The 20,357-nt window shown below is 43.5% G+C and overlaps 1 protein-coding gene across 18 annotated transcripts in view; it reads left to right on the top strand.

Moving 5' to 3' along the window:
- The window catches only part of TUBGCP5 (tubulin gamma complex component 5), a 49,596-nt gene that overhangs the window by 15,091 nt on the left and 14,148 nt on the right, over positions 1 to 20,357 (top strand). For 17 of the 18 annotated variants that reach the window (XR_008654007.2, XM_063631216.1, XM_055262530.2 and 14 more), the window contains 11 exons: positions 48 to 141; positions 687 to 933; positions 2,765 to 2,967; positions 6,006 to 6,121; positions 7,612 to 7,880; positions 14,357 to 14,555; positions 15,559 to 15,747; positions 16,815 to 16,997; positions 19,343 to 19,427; positions 19,523 to 19,643; positions 20,091 to 20,269. Coding sequence is in view for 17 of the 18 variants with exons in the window: in XM_063631216.1 (XP_063487286.1) it covers positions 48 to 141; positions 687 to 933; positions 2,765 to 2,967; positions 6,006 to 6,121; positions 7,612 to 7,880; positions 14,357 to 14,555; positions 15,559 to 15,747; positions 16,815 to 16,997; positions 19,343 to 19,427; positions 19,523 to 19,643; positions 20,091 to 20,269 (1,885 nt within the window). In the remaining variant the exon portion in view is untranslated. The remainder of the gene's footprint in view (positions 1 to 47; positions 142 to 686; positions 934 to 2,764; positions 2,968 to 6,005; positions 6,122 to 7,611; positions 7,881 to 14,356; positions 14,556 to 15,558; positions 15,748 to 16,814; positions 16,998 to 19,342; positions 19,428 to 19,522; positions 19,644 to 20,090; positions 20,270 to 20,357) is intronic. The other variant, XM_063631217.1, reaches the window with a different exon arrangement.

Raw genomic sequence — 20,357 nt, 5'->3', positions numbered from 1 at the left:
AAAGTACACTCGTCTTTTTTTTTTTTTTTTTTTTAATCTCATTTCAGGTTACTTTCAGGAGTGAAAAAGCTCTTTATATTTCAGTTGATAGATGGGAAGATAACTGTGAGAAACAATATTGTAGTAACTCATTTAACACATGTAAGTTATTTGTATTTATGGTAATTTAAGAAATAGGATTTATGTAAACTGTGGTAATATAATTTTAGAACATTTTACAATATTAAAATTACTGTTGAACTCGTTCTTGCTTCCTCACATGCAAAAAAAAGCTAACTTAAAAATATTTAATATCCAAAAAGAAAAATTGAGTTGTGCATCTTTACAGTACTTGGAGAATTCCTTAATATTGTTTGAGACATTTAATTTCAATTTGCATTTTCTGCTTTTTATTTGTCATTCTGTATTGTGAAAGTTATATCCTGTAATTTTTTTGCTTTAAGTACATTTACCTTATGTATGTTTTTTAAAAATATAAGCCATAATTCTCTACTCTATTGAAATTATTGTTCACTCTTTTTCCTTTGTGTATAAAACTATAAATATTAATCATTTTATTACTTTGTCTTCTCCTAAACATACTGTTTAAAACAACTGCAAAATAAATATTTTACAGTGAGAGGGAAATGAATTTGAATGTTTACAGAAGACCACCTTTGAATAATTGCAGTTTGCTTCTGTTGTAGAGCTGTTTACGATCTGTGCTGGAACAAATAGCAGCATATGGCCAGGTTGTGTTTCGACTCCAGGAGTTCATTGATGAAGTCATGGGACACAGTTCCGAGAGCATGCTGCCTGGAAGTGGGTCTGTTCCTAAGAAGTCAACTGAAGCTCCGTTTAGAACTTACCAGGCTTTCATGTGGGCCCTGTACAAATATTTCATTAGTTTCAAAGAGGAACTTGCAGAAATTGAGAAGTGCATCATCAATAATGGTATTAAATGTTCTTTGTCTTTATTATACTACACATAACTCATAATTTGAATGCCATTTCGATTTTTCATTATATAAGATTTGAAAGTTGCCTAGCAAATAAGTAGTTCTCGTGAATGCTTCATTTTTAAAATTATTTTAAATTTGTATTTTTAAGCCATTCATATCTCTCAAAATCAAAAAATTACAGAGGATTTAGAATGAAAAATATAAATTATTCTTCCTGCACCAGTACCCCAGCCAGTCAGTTCTCCTCTCCAGAGACAGCCAAGTCCTCGGCTTCTTATGCATCCTTCCAGAAAGAGTTTCAACATACACAAGCAGTGCGTATACATATATGCATACCTAGCAGTCATTACACTGCTTTCTTCAAATTTTTCTAATTTAAATTTTGAGGATAATACCATACGTATGTGAAGAGCTTCTGTTTTCCTTTTTACAAATTGAGTGTTTCATCATATGGTTGTATCATAGCCCAGTCCCCTTAATGGATTTAGATTGTTCCCAGGCTTTTGCTATTGCCAGTAGTACTGCAGTGATAATCACTTCTACATATCCATAATTGTACACAGGCAGTGAGTTATCTGTAGGGTAGGTTCTTTTTTTTTTTTTTTTTGTGAGACGGAGTCTCGCTCTCACCTAGGCTGGAGTGCAGTGGCGCGATCTCTGCTCACTGCAAGCTCCGCCTCCTGGGTTCAAGTGATTTTCCTGCCTCAGCCTCCCGAGTAACTGGTTACAGGCACCTGCCACCATCCCCAGCTAATTTTTGTATTCTCAGTAGAGACAGGCTTTCACTATGTTGACCAGGCTGGCCTCTAACTCCTGGTCTCAGGTGATCCGCCCACCTTGGCCTCCCAAAATGCTGGGATTACAGGCATAAGCTGGGATTATACTGCATCTGACCATGTGGGGTAGGTTCTTATAAATGGAATTGCTGGGTCATGTGTGATTTTCCTAAGTTTTGCCACTTTATGGGGAGGTATAGGTAAATACATTTTTACTCTTGTGAGCCATGTAGATGAATACCTGTTTCCTCACACTCTTGCCATCTGTGTGTTATCAGACGTTTTGGTCTTCACCAGTATGACAGCTGTAACATGGTAACCCATGTAGCTTTTTTCCCCTTAAATTTCGTTTTGAACTACCACAAAAAATAGTACAGAGAGGCCCTGTGTTCCCATGACCTTGCTTCCCCCAGTGGCAAAACCTTACGTAGTGACAGTACATGGTCAAAACTGGGAAACTGACATTGACACAGCACGTTAGCCAAACTGCAGACCTGACACGGTTTCACCAGTGTTGCAGGAACTTGCTTTGAACAGAGGTGGGTGTGGTATCTTCATGTATAGTTCCGGTCCTTTTTATCACATGTCTAGCTCCACATAGGCACTTCCATGTCCGGGTCACAGCTGTGCCATCGCCTCGCAGGAGCTTGCTTGTGCAGCCATTTGTAGGCACAGCCTCCCTCACCCCTCACTGTAACATTAGCCCATTGGGAGGTGTTTTGTTTTACCTAGTGTAATTTTAATTTGCATTCTTTTATTATAAGTAAGGCCAACTGACTTTTTGTATGTTTTAGAACCACTCATCATTCCTTTTTTATGAACTGCCAGTTCCTTTATACATTGTTTTTCTGCTGAGTTGTCTTTTTCTCCGTGACTTGCAGGAGTTCTTCCTTAGGGAAATTAGGTCCTTGTGGTGTGAGATTAAAATCCACCGTCCTCCATTTTGCCCTGCCTGTCCATAAGCCTGATGATTTGCCAGCATTTATGTCACATTTTAGATGCATGTATTTTTCCTTGCTGTTGAGTTTGATTTATTGATATTTGCAGATACTACAATAACTCTTGCAATAGTGGTGGACAAGTTGGCACCTCGATTGGCTCAGCTCAAGGTTCTGCACAAAGTGTTTAGTACTGGAGTAGCGGAAGTCCCACCTGATACTCGAAATGTCGTCCGGGCCTCTCACCTGCTCAACACCCTGTATAAGGCCATTCTTGAATATGACAATGTTGGAGAAGCCTCCGAGCAAACTGTATGTGAAACTTTCTGCCTGAAGTGTGACTTCATTCTGCACAGCAGAGGGGTGGTAGACAGCTGATCGAGGTTCCTTGTTAAATGATACTTGAAGGGTGACTCATCAGACAGTTCAGAGTTTTCAAATTAGCTTCCAAATTTGAGGCTGTAGGAAACTGGCTTTTCAGCACTAATTGCCAAGATCCTCAGAAGGATGAGGCAAGGACAAGGCAAGCTGTGAGAAGTACCTACCTGATGTGTATAGCTATTTACAATAATGCTTTCTTACATAAACACTAACATGTAACTAACATAACATGAGATAGCTGAAGTAGACACATCCACAGAAACAAAGTGGAATGCTGGTTACCAAGGGCTGGGGAATGGGGAGCTGTTGTTTAGTGGGTACAGAGTTTCAGTTTTATAACATGAAAAAGTTCTGGAGATTTGTCACAACGATATGAATGTACTTAAAATCTCTGAACTTAAAAATGGGGAGGGTCAGGCACAGTGGCTCATGCCTGTAATCCCGACACTTTGGGAGGCCGAGGCGGGAGGATTGATTGAGCCGAGGAGTTTGAGACTTGCCTGGGCAACATAGTAAGACTCTGTCTTTAAAAAATAAGTTAAATTAAAATTTTTAAAAATGCACAGTTAAGATGATAAATTTTATGTTACGTATTTTACATTGTATTTAAAAAAATACAAATCTAGGCCAGGCATATTGGCTCATGCCTGTAGTCCCAGCTACATATGAGTCTGAGGTGAGAGGATCACTTGAGCCCAGGAATTTGAGACCAGCCTGGGCAACATACTGAGACCCTGTCTCTACAAAGTATTTTTAAAGTAGCCAGGTGTGCTGACACCAGGAATTCGAGACCAGCCTGGCCAACATGGTGAAATCCCGTGTCTACTAAAAATACAAACATTAGCCTAGCGTGATGGCGAACACCTGTAGTCCCAGCTACTCAGGAGGCTGAGGCAGGAGAATCGCTTGAACCGGGGAGGATGCAGTGAACCGAGATCACACCACTACACTCCAGCCTGGGCAATAGAGCGAGACTCTGTCTCAAAAAAAGTAGCCATCTCTGGAGGCACATGCCTATGGTCCCAGGTACTCGAGAGGCTAAGGCAGGAAGAATGCTTGAGTGTGGAAGGTCAAGGCTGCAGTGAGCCATGTTTGCACCACTGCACTCCAGCTTGGGTAACAGAGCAAGACCCCGTCTCAAACAATATATAGATATAAAAATAAAAATCTAACTAGAGGCTGTAATTTAGAATGCTACAGTCTTATTGGGGTATGTACATTAGGTATATTTTCTAGTTTGTTGGTATAACTTTTCTTCACACCAATGTAATACCATATTTCTTTTTTTTTTTTTTTTTTTTGGGATGTAGTCTTGCTTTGTTGCCAGCCTGGAGTGCAGTCGCACAGTCTCGGCTCACTGCAACCTCCACCTCCCAGGTTCAAGCGATTCTCCTGCCTCAGCCTCCCAAGTAGCTGAGACTACAGGTGCACGCTGCCACACCCAGCTAATTTTTTGTGTTTTTTTGTATTTTAGTAGAGATGGGGGTTTCACCATGTTGCCCAGGCTGGTCTTGAACTCCTGAGTTCAGGCAATCCACCTGCCTCGGCCCCCCGAAGTACTGGGACTACAGGCATAAGCCACGCGCCCAGCCAATATTGCATTTCAGTATAAAGGAGATTGATTTTCTCTCACCACTGCCATTTTTGTTCTCTGAGAACTAGTGGAATGAAGTAATTTCCTCATTCTTTCCTTCTTTTTTTTTTTTTTTTTTTTTTTTTTTGGAGACAGTCTCGTCTCGCTCAGTCGCCCAGGCTGGAGTCCAGTGGTGCAATCTCGGCTCACTGCAACCTCCATCTCCTGCATTCAAGCGATTCTTCTGCCTCAACCCCCTGAGTAGCTGGGACTACAGGCGCACATCACCATGCCTGGCTAATTTTTTGGGGGCTTTTTGTTTTTTGTTTGAGATGGAGTCTCGCCCTGTCGCCCAGGCTGGAGTACAATGTCGCGATCTTGGCTTACTGCAACCTCCGTCTCCTGGGTTTAAACTATTCTCCTGCCTCAGCCTCCTGAGTAGCTGAGATTACAGGTGCCTGCCACCATGCCCATCTAATTTTTGTATTTTTAATAGAGATGGGGTTTCACCATGTTGGCCAGGCTGGTCTTGAACTCCTGACCCCCTGATCCGCCCACCTCGGCCTCCCAAAGTGCTGGGATTACAGGCATGAGCCACCACACCCAGCTGTATTTTTTTTTTTAATAGAGACGGGGTTTTACCATATTGGCCAGGCTGGTCTCAAACTCCTGACCTTGTGATCTGCCCGCCTCAGCCTCCCAAAGTGCTGGGATTACAAGCGTGAGCCACCATGCCCAGCCAATTTCCTCATTCTTAATGGATGCTTTGCTAGTAATAGGATTTAGATAGGGAAACCTTGTTCGCTTGCCTGGGCTGTCTCAGGATTCACCTGCTGCCTCTGTGTCACATTCACTCTCAAGTTTCCCAGTCTGGACTACAAACAATATGATCATCCCATATTTAGGTGAGTTTTTCTTTTTTCTTTTTTTTTTGTTTTGAGACAGTGTCACTCTGTCGCCAGGCTGGAGTGTAGTGGCGCGATCTTGGCTCGTTGCAACCTCCACCTGCCAAATTCAAGCAATTCTCCTCCCTCAGCCTCCCAAGTAGCCAGGACTACAGGTGTGCATCACCATGCCCAGCTAATTTTTGTATTTTTAGTAGAGAGGGGGTTCACCATGTTGGCCAGGATGGTCTCGATCTCTTACCTCAGGTGATCCGTCCACCTCGGCCTCCCAAAGTGCTGGGATCACAGGCGTGAGCCACCGCGCGCAGCATTTAGGTGAGTTTTTCATAAGGATTTTATAGTGTATGTTTTTGGATTTTTAATTTCTTTGTGCCCCATAAAACATAGAAATCTGATCACTTTTTTAAAGGCATTTCAGAAATGTTTAAACCTCCTTTTATCCTAGTGACCAGGGAGCCCTGAGAGCTGACCGTGCACACTCTCTGCCTCAGGTCTCCCTCCTGTTCTCTCTCTGGGTGGAAACGGTGCGGCCTTACCTGCAGACGGTGGACGAGTGGATTGTGCATGGGCACCTGTGGGATGGCACCAGGGAGTTCATCATCCAGAGGTGAGCTGCAGCAGAGCACAGGGTCACTGGGGGCTGGCATCACCACTTTCCTCCCCATGAAAATCAAATGCTTTCGTTAGTTTCAAACAGTACTGAGAAAGCACAGTTCACATCACAGAACTTGTCGTCATCATAGGCAAGTTCTATTTCATTTTTACGGAAGGCATCAGTAATACCAGCTGATTAGAAATATCTTTGTCGAAGTTTTGTCAGTCCACAACTTTTCTTAAGCAAATTATATTTTTGTATGATAGTATATTTATGGCTAGCTAGTACACACTGCTTCCCATAAAATGAGTTTAGATGATATCAGATGGTTTCAGCTATTTCCATTGTAAATTATCAGTAAAGAGATACAGAAATATTACAGAGTATACCTCTAATATATTTATTTCTCTGAATTATCTACTGATTTCTTTTATCTTAGTATAATATTTAACAAAACAAGGAAAATCTTAATCCATTTATGACAATTTCCCCTCAGTTAATTGATTTTTCTGAACAGAATTGTATAAACAATGTAGAGCTATTTGTACTCTTTTAATCCAATTTTAAAGTATGCAGTATATTTAGATACATGGTTTCTATTGATAGCTATCCATTGAACTCATCAGGAAGGATAACTTTAAGTCTTTAGTGTTCTGGAAGGGTAGCAATATGTATACAATGCTCACATAAGTGAACTGACCCTTCCTTTAACTCAGTCTCATGTCTGTCACTGTGTTCTGATTCATCAATCTCACATGAGAATTTTTGTGAAAAATGGGACTGACTGTTCTTCTAGGGTGATGAGTGACCATCATTTTATTGTTAAAAGTAGTCCAGTTAAGAATCTTTGTAGAGGCCGGGCACGGTGGCTCACGCCTGTAATCCCAGCACTTTGGGAGGCTGAGGCGGGTGGATCACCTGAGGTCAGGAGTTCGAGAACAGCCTCAACATGGAGAAACCCCGTCTCTACTAAAAGCACAAAATAAGCCGGGCGTAGTGGTGCATGCCTGTAATCTCAGCTACTCGGGAGGCTGAGGCTGGAGAATTGTTTGAACCCGGGAGGCGGAGGTTGTGGTGAGTCAAGATCGCACCATTGCACTCCAGCCTGGGCAACAAGAGCGAAACTCCGTCTCAAAAATAAATAAATAAAAAAGAATCTTTGTAGGGAAAATGATAGAGAAGTCTGCAGATTAGTTTCACAGGAGATGGTAAATGGATAAACTTTTATTCTACTTCTAAAGAGGACCAGATTAGTCATATTTTAAATAATTCCAATTCAGGAAACTATTTCTACTTAAATTTTACTTATACTATTCAAAGTATTTATTCACTTTTCTCTTTAAACTGAGATGAGATTAAAACTGCCCCATTTTGCCTAAAGATTGCTTCAGTTTACTAATAATTAATATTATGTTTTATAATGTCTGAACAACAAACTAGAACAAGTATGCTGTTTTTAAGAAAGAGAAATAAGAGTTTAAAATTCATTTGAATCTCTTTAGAAACAAAAATGTTCCAGTTAATCACAGAGACTTCTGGTATGCAACTTACACGTTATATAGCGTATCAGAAAAGACAGAAAATGAAGAAAAAATGAGTGATAACGCTAGTGCGAGTTCCGGCAGTGACCAGGGGCCCTCCAGCAGGCAGCACACCATGGTGTCCTTCCTCAAACCTGTCCTGAAGCAGATCATAATGGCTGGCAAGTCGATGCAGCTGCTGAAGAACCTGCAGTGTGCGGAGAGCACCACCTGGCAGGCAGGAGCCAGAGGTACCTGTTCCATCTTCCTGTGTCTCCGTTGGTGTTGGGACACCTGACCTTACTCGCTCTTGTCATCCTGATACCTAATTATTTTGTAGTTTGCAAGTCATCAAACCCTCTTATTTCGGTGGTAATTACCATCGTGGCTGAATTAGTAACCATGCTGCTCTTGATTTCTTAAAAGATTGTCTTCGTTGAAAACTTTCAGTGCTGTGTTTGAAAAGGCAGTGACAATAAGTTCCACATGCATTTTCCTCACTCCGGATTCCTTAGGACTGGAACTTTAAAAAGTAATTCCCTGCCACTTCTTTTCTTTTATTATTTTTATAAATTGACATAATAATTGTACATATTCATGGGGTACATAGTGATGTTTTGGTAGATATATAGTGATCAGATCAGGATAATTAGCACGTCCATCATCTCAAACATTTACTACTTCTTTATGTTGGGGACATTCAGTATCCTCTTTGCTATGTGCAACTCTATAATACATTATTAACTATAGTCATCCCATAGTGATACAGAGCACTAGAACTTATTCCTTCCAGCTAGCTGTTTGTATCCTTTAACAAATATCTTCCTCTTTCTCCCTTCCCCCTACAGAATCCAGCGTCTGGTATCCTGTTCTACTTTTTACTAATACGAGATCAACATTTTTTAGCTACCACATGAGTGAGAACATGCAGTGTTTAACTTTCTGTTCCTGGCTTATTTCACTTAACATAATGTCCACCATTTCCATCAGTGTTGCTGCAAACAACAGGATTCATTCTTTTTTATCTTCGAGATATATATATATCACAATTTTTTTACCCATTTATCTGTTGTTGGGCACCTAGGTTGATTGCATGTCTTGGCTGTGTGAATAATGCTGCAGTAAACATGGGGGTACAGATGTCTCTTTGATAATCCTGATTTCCTTTCCTTTGTATAAATGCCCGCCAGTGGGATTGCTATATCATATAGTAGTTCTATTTGTAGTTTTTTGAGGAACCTCCAAACTGTTCTCCATAGTGTCTGTACTAGTTTATATTCCCACCAACATTGTGTAAGAGTTTCCTTTTCTCCACATCCTCACCAGCATTTGTTATTTTTTGTCTTCGTGATAAATAGCCATCCTGACTAGGGTGAAATGATACCTCATTGTGGTTTTGATTTGCATTTTCCCTAATAATTAGTGATGCTGAGCATTTTTTCATCTATTTCTTGGCCATTTATATTACTTTGGAGAAATGTCTGTTCAGATCATTTGCCTTTTTTTTTTTTTCTGAGACAGGGTTTTACTCCTGTCACCCAGGCTGGAGTGCAGTGGTGCAATCTAGGCTCACTGCAAGCTCTGCCTCCCTGGCTAAAGTGATTCTCCTGCTTCAGCCTCCTGAGTAGCTGGGATTATAGGCACCTGCCACCACACCCGGCTAATTTTTTGTGTTTTTAGTAGAGATGGGGTTTCACCACATTGGCCAGTCTGATCTCGAACTCCTGACCTCAGGTAATCTGCCTGCCTTGGCCTCCCAAAATGCTGGGATTACAGGCGTGAGCCACCATGCCTGGCCTCATTCATTGAATTCTTTCACTGTAAAATTTGTCTGTGTGTTAAACATCTGTTTCTGTTGAATTTCTCATTCAAATCATTCTTTTCCTGATTTTGTTGAATGTTTATTTGTACTCTCTTGTATCTCACCGAGTTTCCTTAAGATTTTAATTCTGAATTATTTTTCCGGCATTTCCTATATCATTGTAGTCTCTTACTAGAGAATTATTGGTTTTTTTGGGAGGTGTCATGTTTCTTTGCTTTTTCATGTTTGATGTATTTCTACATTGATTTCTACACATCTGGTGGGAAAGTCACCTTTTCCAATTTTATAGAGTACGTTTTGTAAAGAGTTATTCATATGAATGCGTCTTGGGGTATGGGTTCAGTGGGATGCATTGGCCTTGGTTCTGGACGAAGGCAGTAGTATAGTCTCCATGTACTTTCTTCAGTTGTAATCCACTTCAGTGATGTTTGCAAGTGCCTCAGTGGCCTACACTAAGGGAGTTTGTGGCAACAGTGGCACAATTGGCTGGGCATGGTGGCTCACGCCTGTAATCCCAGCACTTTCTGTTTTGAGACAGAGTCTTGCTCTGTTACCCAGGCTGGAGTGCAGTGGCATGATCTCGGCTCACTGCAGACTCTGCCTCCTGGGTTCAAGTGATTCTCTTGCCTCAGCCTCTCGAGTAGATGGGATTACAGGCATGTGCCACCACGCCTGGCTAATTTTTGTATTTTTAGTAGAGATGGGGTTTTACCATGTTGGTCAGGCTGATCTCGAGCTCCTAGCCTCAAGCAATCCACCCACCTCGGCCTCCGAAAGTGTTGAGATTGCAGGCGTGAGCCACCACTCCCGGCCAATCCCAGCACTTTCGGAAGCCAAGGCAGGTGGATTACTTGAGGCCGGAAGTTTGAGACCAGCCTGGCCAACATGGTGAAACCGTGTCTCTACCCAAAATATAAAAATTAGCTAGATGTGGTGGCACATGCCTATAATCCCAGCTGCTTGGGAGGCTGAGGCACGAGAATCACTGGAACCCAGAAGGCGGAGGTTGCAGTGAGCCAAGATTATACCACTGTACGCCAACCTGGGCGACAAAGCAAGACTCTGTCCGAAAACAGAAAACAAACAGTAGCACAGCTTTGCTGGGATGGGCCTGCTGGACTGTTTCTCAGATTAGGGGTACATGCATGTACACAGTGGTTTGGCCAAGATGGGGTCTGGCTCACAGGTTGGGACCACAGGCTGTTACTCTGGCCAGGAACATGAGCATGTGGTTGCTTGGCCAACCTATAGGCTTATCTGCCTGCCAGCAATGGCCCAAGGGGCTGTTTCTCAGGCCTGGGATGTGGGCACAAGACTGGTTTTCTGGCTAGGGGCTCCATGAGGACAGCCCACAGGGTCATTTCTCAAGCCTTGGACATGAGCGCAGGCTTCTCTGCTCGCCTGGGAGTATGTTTGCTGGGGGCGACCTATAAGGCTGTTTCTCAGGCCCAGGACGTGGGTACAAGGCTGCTTTGCTAGCCTGGGTGCATGTCTGCCTGCACAGTTCAAGGGGCTCTTTCTCAGTCCTGGGACATGGTCACATGTCTTGTTGGCAGCCCTAGGTATGTATCTGCCAGTGGCAGCCCATGAGGCTGCTTCTGAGGCCTAGCATGTGGGTGGAAGGCTGTTCGGCTGGCATGAGGGTGTGTTTACTGGGGGTGGTCTTCAAGGCTCTTTCTCAGGGCTGTTTGGCAGGCCCAGTATGCAGGACTGTGGCTGCTCAGCTGGCCTGTGACTCCCAGGCGCTGCCTATGGGGCTTCTTCTCAAACCAAGGATTCAGCGCAAGGCTGCTCAAGAAGCCTAGGTACATGCCTGCCAGGGCGGCCTCTGAAACTGTTTCTCAGACCCTGAATGCTGGCCCAGGGCCACTGGGTAGGCCACGGGCCTGTCTGCAAGGGGTTGGTGCTATGGGGCTGTTTCTCAGTTTCTGGGCACAGGTCTGTAACTGCTTCACCAGCCTGGAGGCATGTCTGTCAGCTGGTAGGAAGCTCAGGGGTCTGTTCCCACCCTCTAGAGATGGCGCAGCAATTTGGCCAGCTCAAAGATGGGTTTGGTCTGTCGGGGCTGCCAGACTGTTCCTCTGGCTGGAAGTGCAGTGGCAGGGGCTGGTTTTCCTGCTGTGCAGGACCAGAATCACAGCCGATCCTGGGCCCAGGCTCCGCATAGCTGGGGCTGTGGTGTTCAGCCACCCCTGTGGCCTTGGTGGAATGAGGATGGAGCCCCAGTGGCTGGGGTGCAGGAGAGGTGCAGTGGCTACTGGCCCAGAGGAGGGCGTGCTCCAGAGGTGGCTCTGGTCTGAAGATGGTGCCATGCTGCAACCACTTGGCTCAAAGGGGGGGGGTGGGGAAGGCACACCTTGTGCCCCTAACCCGGGGCAAGGCAGCGGCGTGAATTCCCAGCAGCTCTCCAAACTGGGCTCAGAGCTCGCGGGAACTGTGGAATCCTCCTGTAGTAATGACTGTAGGTGTTTGTGGGGGCTGGTGGGTTTCTTCTGCTTACCCCTACCCAACAATAGGAAGTCCTTCTTGACTCCAGACCAGCCTGATCTGCAAAGGGAAGACAGGGCTGCAGAGGCTGGAAGCCTGCACACTGCCCTCCTGGGCCTCCAGTCACCAACACTTTGTCACACTCCCCCACTGCACTCCAGCACTCGCCCTTCAACTCCAGTCAGATCTTTTTTTTTTTTTTTTTTTTTTTGAGACGGAGTCTTGCCCTGTCGCCCAGGCTGGAGTGCAGTGGCACGATCTTGGCTCACTGCAAACTCCACCTCCCGGGTTCTCTCCTGCCTCAGCCTCCCCAGCAGCTGGGACTACAGGCGCACGCCACCACACCTGGCTAATTTTTTTGTATTTTTAGTAGAGACGGGGTTTCACCATGCTAGCTGGGATGGTCTCGACCTCCTGACCTCATGATGCGCCTGCCCTCGGCCTCCTAAAGCGTTGGGATTACAAGGCGTGAGCCACTGCCCCCAGCCTCCAGTCAGATCTTAACTGTTGATTTGTTGCTTTGGTCCTCCCTTGCCGTTGGGAGAGGAGCACCAGACGTCTCCAGGCAGCTGCCTTGCTGGCATCACTCCCTCTGGCATTATTTTATTTCATTTCATGTTATTTTATTTTATTTTATTTTATTTATTTTATTTTTTTTAGACCAAGTCTCACTCTGTTGCCCAGACTGGAGTGCAGTGGCATGATCTCGGCTCACTGGCAGCCTCTGCCTCCCAGGTTCAAGTGATTTCTCGTGCCTCAGCTTCCCAAGTTGCTGGGACTACAGGTGTGAGCCACCACGCCTGGCTAATTTTTTGTATTTTTAATAGAGATGGGGTTTCACCATGTTGGCCAAGTTGGTCTCGAACTCCTGACCTCAGGTGATCCACCCGCCTCTTCAAGTGCTGGGATTACAAGCGTGAGCCACCACGCCCAGCCCTTCTGGCATTTCTTAATGCAATGCAGCATTTAGCCCTTGAGGACCATGAACCATGGCTGATAAGAATTTCTTATGAGCAGTTCAGACTTGATCATAAATTTCAAGAAAATGATGCAATTTAATATATTCAAAGTTTTATCCTGTAATCCCAGCACTTTGAAAGGCTGAGGCAGGCAGATCACGAGGTCACGAGATCGAGACCATCCTGGTCAACATGGTAAAACCCCATCTCTATTAAAAATACAAAAATTAGCTGGGCATGGTGGCATGGGCCTGTAATTCCCTGCTACTCAGGAGGCCGAGGCAGGAGAATCGCTTGAACCAGGGAGTCAGAGATTGCAGTGAGCCGAGATCATGGCACTGCACTCCAGCCTGGCGACAGAGTGAGACTCTGTCTCAAAAAAAAAAAAGTTTTATCAACTGACTAAAAAGGCTTGGAAGATAAAGATGCGACCTTATTTATACATCTCAATCATCTCAGTGTTATGTTAATTATATTATTGTATCTACTTGAAATAAGTAGATGCAATACTTATTTTCACTTTGTGGAGTATTTCCTTCTTATGTAGTGAGCTTCCCAGGGCCACTGTCAGAAGTGTTTTTTCCAATGAGACTGCGACTCCTATCAGTGTTACCATAGTGTTATGCAGTATTGTAATAACTTTCAAGTGTCCTGATTAGGATCTTACTCTTTTTTTTTTTTTTTTTTTTTTTTGAGACAAGTTTCACTCCTATTGCCCAAATTGGACTGGAGTGCAGTGGTGTGATCTCGGCGCATTGCAACCTTCACCTGCCAGTGCTCAAGCAGTTCTCGTGCCTCAGCCTCCGAAGTAGCTGGGACCACAGGCACATTCCATTGCACTCAGCTAATTTTTTTGTAGAGCTGAGGTTTCACCATGTTGCCCAGGCTGGTCTCAAACTCCTGAGCTTAAGTGATCCACCCGCCTCAGCCTCCTAAAGTGCTGGGATTACAGGCATGAGCCACCGCACCCGGACATGATATTATTTAATATTTCTTGGGCCAGGCGCAGTGGCTCACGCCTGTAATCCCAGCACTTTGGGAGGCCGAGGTGGGTGGATCACTTGAGTCAGGAGTTTGAGACCAGCCTGACCAACATGGTGAAACCCTGTCTCTACTAAGAAACAAACAAAATTAGCCGGGTGTGGTGGCACATGCCTGTAATCCCAGCTACTTGGGAGGCTAAGGCAGGAGAATTGCTTGAACCCAGGAGGCGGAGGTTGTAGTGAGCCAAGATCGTGCCATTGCACTCCAGCCTGGGCAACAAGAGCAAAACTCCATCTCAAAAAGTATGTATTATTTTGTTACTATATATAAATATATATTTAATATTTACATATAAATATTAAATATATAAATATATATAGTTACTTAATATATTGTTAATGTTAATATGATTAAACCGAATGTTAATATGATTAAACAGAACATAGTTCACCTTACATATTTCTTTATGTTTCAGATGCAGAAAGAAAAAGTTTATACACTCTCTTTCTGGAATCTGTACAGTCCCGTCTTCGACATGGAGAAGATTCCACTCCACAGGTTCTTACTGAGCAACAGGTAACCAAGGAGAACCTAATGAAGATGCAGTCCATTGCTGAAAGGCATCTTGAACTGGATGATGTTCATGATCCACTGCTTGCCATTAACTTTGCAAGGTGAGACACACCTGCAAGGTTATCAGTAATTCAAATGGCATCATTTGTGCAATGTTTGCTAACTGTTTATTTCTGGCAGGTAGGGCTTTCCAGGCCTAAAAACAAAAACGCTTGTAGGCTATCCTTTCTTTTTTCTTTTCTTTTTTATTTGTTTGAGACGGAGCTTCACTCTGTCACCCAGGCTAGAGTGTAGTGGTGTGATCTTGGCTGACTGCTGCAACCTCCGCCTCCCAGGTTAAGCAATTCTCCTACCTCAGCCTCCCAACTACCTGGGACTACAGGCATGTGCCACCACACCCAGCTAATGTTTGTATTTTTAGTAGAGACGGGGTTTCGTCATGTTGGCCTTGCTTGTCTCGAACTCCTGACCTCAAGTGATCTTCCCACCTTGGCCTCCCAAAGTGCTGGTGGGATTACAGGTGTGAGCCACCGCGCCATGCCTATCCTTTATAACAAGCAGAATACAAGATGTTGTGCTCGCCTACTTCAGGTGTATAGTTTGGATTCCATGTCGTTTGTGGAAGTCTGCAGACTTGGCCCTGCCACCATGTCGTACAACTTTTGTCTGTGCCCTCGGGCCCCTGGAAATGTCATCATTTACCCAGAAGATGCTGAAACTCTGGGCCATGAGTGGGCCCTGGACACCCATTGAGTCAGGGTCCCCATTGGCGTATAATATGTCCTGGGCTTAAGCTGCTTTTAGGCACTTAGTCCATTAGAGTAAGTCATTAATACCCACACAGTTCGGGTTGTCTAATGGCCAGCATTTGCTGTGTCCAGCCCTAATCACTAGAAAGACCAGCTCTAGTACCTGACCCTAAGGCAGTGGCAACTTCAAGAGACTGGTTCACTCAAAGGATATTTTTGGGAGAAAGATTTTTCTCTTTCTGTAATAGTTGGTAACTTCAAGACTAAAGGTAAAAATGGGACTTCAGGGTTTTGATTTAAGAGAATTCTGTTGACAGCAGCTCATAAAAAGAAGACTCACATTTTTATCTTGAAGGATGTATTTGGAGCAGAGTGACTTTCACGAGAAGTTTGCTGGTGGTGATGTATGTGTGGATAGATCATCGGAATCTGTGACATGCCAGACTTTTGAATTAACGCTGAGATCCTGCCTCTATCCTCATATTGACAAGCAGTATCTAGATTGCTGTGGAAATCTCATGCAAACTCTAAAAAAAGATTACAGGTAAAAGAGTAATTTAATTTTGGAAGTAGTAAATAGTTGATTGTACTTGAAGAACAGTTGAGATTATTTTAAAACCTATTTCAATTCAATTTTTATTAGAGTAGGAAATGGATATACAATAAACAATTTTTTAAGAGAAATCAATTGACCATCAATATTTTCTTAACTATGTTGTGAAACTTAATTCTTTATTTCTGAGAATCTTTTCCAAAAGAAATACAGAAAAAGCTTGTAGAAGAATTACAAAGTTTGTTATCAGAATGAAAAACACTAAATTACTTAGATGACTAGTTTTTTAAACTATGGCATATCCATAAATATGGCATATACTTACCCACATATGAACTTTGTAAAGTTCATAAAAATTATGGCAATTAGGCTGAGCGCAGTGGTTCACACCTGTAATCCCAGCACTTTGGGAGGCCGAAGATGGAGGATCACGAGGTCAGGAGATTGAGACCATCCTGGCTAACACAGTGAAACACCATCTCTACTAAAAATACAAAAAATTAGCTGGGCATGGTGCTGGGCGCCTGTAGTCCCAGTTACTCTGGAGGCTGAGGCAGGAGAATGGCGTGAACCCAGGAGGCAGAGCTTGCAGTGAGCCGAGATCGCGCCACTGCACTCCAGCCTGGGCAACGGAGCAAGGCTCCATCTCAAAAAAAAAAAAAATTATGGCAATTAAAAAGCAGGATATATAATATGGTAGGACCTAGGTTTTCTTAACGCATAGAAGAGAAGACAGGAAAGAAACATTCCAGATATTAAATATTAATGGTGGAAATCCACCATAAATGATGGGATTTGGATTTTTTTTTGTTACATTTTTGTGACTGCCCAATTTTCTATAATGTTATAGAAGATAACCTTTCTGATGATGAAAGGAAAACCTATGCTGTTTTTATTATTGGAACAAGTTTAAGAGGTGTTAATATTTCTAATTTTAGTAAATGTAGAATGTAAACTTGTTTCACTAAAAACAAGGTACAAAACCTGCTGTTGATCCAGAATCCTCCTGCCTTACGAATGCCAGAGATCTTAGTGTCACTCATTTTCTCTCCATTCAGGTTGGTAGAATACTTGCAAGCTATGAGGAATTTTTTCTTAATGGAAGGAGGTGATACCATGTATGACTTCTACACATCAATTTTTGATAAAATAAGAGAAAAGGAAACATGGCAGAATGTGTCTTTTCTTAATGTCCAGCTCCAAGAAGCAGTAGGACAGCGTTATCCTGAAGACAGTTCACGGTAAAATATGGACATCACCTTTATTTAAATTAATGTAACATGAACTATATGCCCATAAGTCTTCTATTAATTACACATATTATTTGGTCCTCACACTATTCCTATGAGTTTTACTAATATTATTTTACGTATTAGAAAATGCAGGCCAGGCACGGTGGCTCACACCTGTAATCCCAGCATTTTGGGAGGCAGAGGCGGTGGATCACCTGAGGTCAGGAGTTCGAGACCAGCCTGGCCTACATGGTGAAACTCTGTCTCTACTAAAAATACAAAAAGCATGGTAGCAGGCACCTGTAATCCCGGCTATTTGGGAGGCTGAAGCAGGAGAATCGCTTGAACCTGGGAAGCAGAGGTTGCAGTGAGCCAAGATCATGCCACTGCATTCCAGCCTGGGCGACAAGAACGAGACATTTAAAAAAAAAGAAAAAATTCCGGCAGAGGCTAGCTACGTGACTCTCCCGCTAAACAACAAGAGACGTTGAGATGCCACCATATGGCCAGGTGCAGTGGCTCATACCAGTAATCCTAGCACTGGGAGGCCAAGGTGGGAGGATTGCTTGAGCTCAGGAGTTTGCAACCAGCCTGGGCAACATAGTGGGACCTTGTCCCTATAAAAAAAGAAAAAAGTTGCCACCATACAACCTGTCAGGGTCTGATGACCTCCTTCACATGGCTGGAGTCAGTACTTCCTCTCTCTAAGCTCCCACACATGAGGTTTTTCAGTCCTGCCTCCTAGAGAATGCCCCGATCTCTCAGAACTGGCTCCGAGCTCCCCGATAACCTCTGTGTCTCTCAGCCTCACTCCCTTCCACCAAAATGGACTTGACCCTCACCAGGGTGACCTCAGACCACCAGCAGTGACTTCCACCACTCATCCCTATGCTCCCTGTGGGTACCTCCTAACAGATGGACTAAGCTTTGTCTCAGAAGGGAGAAAGCTATTTACTGTCTGGCTCCATTTTCCCAGCCTCATGTCTTGCACACATACACACCATGTTCTCTCTCCTATCTCACTTTGCGTTTCAGGGATTTCAGAATATTTCTGGTGTCTGCTAGTACTGTCCTCCCGCCTCCCTGTGACATAGTCTCCAGTTCATGGGCCCGCCAGAGGTCTGCTCACTCCTACATTCCCTTTGTCTTCATGTGCTGCACTGGGCTGGGAGTCCCTGGAGGGAAGACTGGCTTTCTATTGCCTGCTCAGTGCAGCACCTAACTTAGTATTAATATTTGGTAGATGCCTTCAAAGCACTAAGTGAATGCATACATATCAGGCCATTAAGAGCTAAAAATTTTTTTTTTTGAGACGGAGTCTTGCTCTGTCACCCAGGCTGGAGTGCAGTGGCACAATCTCGACTCACTGCAAGCTCCACCTCCCAGGTTCTTGCCATTCTCCTGCCTCAGCCTCCTGAGTTGCTGGGACTACAGGCACCTGGCGAATTTTTTGTATTTTTATAGAGACAGAGTTTCACCGGGTTAGCCAGGATGGTCTCGATCTCCTGACCTCATGATCCTCCTGCCTCGGCCTCCCAAAGTGCTGGGATTACAGGTGTGAGCCACCGCACCCGGCCAAGAGCTAAAAATTCTGACTAGTGCCTGTGTCATGGATCAGCCAGTTCATAATCACACACTGCCCTGTGACATCTCTGGTTTGGAAGTTAACTCCCCACTTTAAACCTTCTTCATATGCATCCAGGCATCCCCTCTTAGTGCCTCTGTGACTGTGGAAGAGGACATCATTTCTCAGGAACCACTGATGGGAGTATTTTCAGGATTAAATGAGCTAAGGACACATAATAGTGCCTGGCACTTGGACATTTTCATGTCCATGTTAGATGCTTGCTTTCCCCTGTGAGTCACATTCAAACCTGTCTCAGGAACTCGTGGATGAAGCACTGCACAGCACCTCTGGTGTAGAAGCAGACCCCATCCCATCTCGATGGGGCTCTCGAAGCAATACTCTCACCGCATGCTCGGCCCCCTCGAGCTGCTCTGCTCATCCTCTCCTGCCCATCCCCAACCTCAGCAGAGGCTTCATCTTCCCAGCCATTGCCTGAAGTTTACTGTCTTCCTCAGCCTCATCTTTTTTCTAATTACTACCATTGTTAAGTGTCTCTTCTATAACTAAACTCATGATTTAAAAGTTTTCCCCCTGTTATTTCTAAATCCAAATTTCTGCTCTGGAATATATGTTAGAAGAGATACATTTGTTGGAATGTTTGCATTTCTTTTATGAAATGCAGTATCTTTTGGGGAATATTATGTAAATAAAATACGAATTATTTTAAAAGAGCATTTTTGTGTGACAGAGTGCTTTCACAAACTAAAACTGAAATTTCTTTCTTTAGTCTATCTATATCTTTTGAAAATGTTGACACAGCTAAGAAGAAGCTGCCTGTTCATATCTTAGATGGTCTGACCCTCAGCTACAAGGTATATGCTGGTATTCTTTGTATGAACCGTGTTTTCTGCTAACATTAAAACATGCGAGTAATTGGTTACTTTCTAATTTTGTTTTTGTTTCCTAGGTCCCATGGCCTGTGGACATTGTTATAAGTTCGGAATGTCAAAAAATTTATAATCAAGTGTTTCTTCTCTTATTGCAAATAAAGTGGGCAAAATATAGTCTGGATGTTTTACTTTTTGGTGGTAAGATTTGTTTTCAGCAGATAAATTGTAATTTAATTTAATTTTAGCCCTTAATAAAAGAGGTTGGTGGGAAAGGGAAGCATATGGGGATCTGGAAAAAAAAAAAAAGAATAAGTTGGTGGTGGTTGATCATTTTTTATGTGTACACAAATGCCAAAATGGTGCATATTCTAGCAGTAGTTTTATGGACATCAAATACCTGAAAGAAAGATCAGGAAGTTGTATGTACAGTTGATCTGAAATGCAACAACTTGATTAGGAAAAGTGATACAGGAAACTTTTCCCACTGCACCTTCCAGAGGCACTGAGGTTCAGTTCCTGCCAGCCCTGCCAGTGCTTTCTGTGGTGCCAGGGCCACATCCGTCAGAGTTTCTGCCAGGCGTCATGGTGCAGTGGGGTTTGAGTTGATGCTCCTTCTGTCCACTTTGCTTTTCCAATGTTTTATAGAACTGGTTAGTACTGCGGAAAAACCACGACTTAAAGAAGGCCTTATACATGAACAAGACACAGTTGCTCACTTTGGACCACAAAAAGAACCAGTAAGACAGCAGATTCATCGCATGTTCCTCTTAAGAGTGAAGCTCATGCATTTCGTGAACAGCTTGCACAACTACATCATGACCAGGGTTTGTGCCTCTCCCATCTGCTTCAGTTCTATTGCCGTATCTATACAGTTGTTCATAGAGAATTACTCATAATATGTTTATAAATACA

The sequence above is a fragment of the Symphalangus syndactylus genome, chromosome 22, assembly GCF_028878055.3.
Source record: "Symphalangus syndactylus isolate Jambi chromosome 22, NHGRI_mSymSyn1-v2.1_pri, whole genome shotgun sequence".
In the NCBI taxonomy this organism is placed as follows: Eukaryota; Metazoa; Chordata; class Mammalia; order Primates; family Hylobatidae; genus Symphalangus; species Symphalangus syndactylus.
Note: the sequence above shows the minus strand (reverse complement) of the source record. Positions and strands in the feature narration are given on the sequence as shown.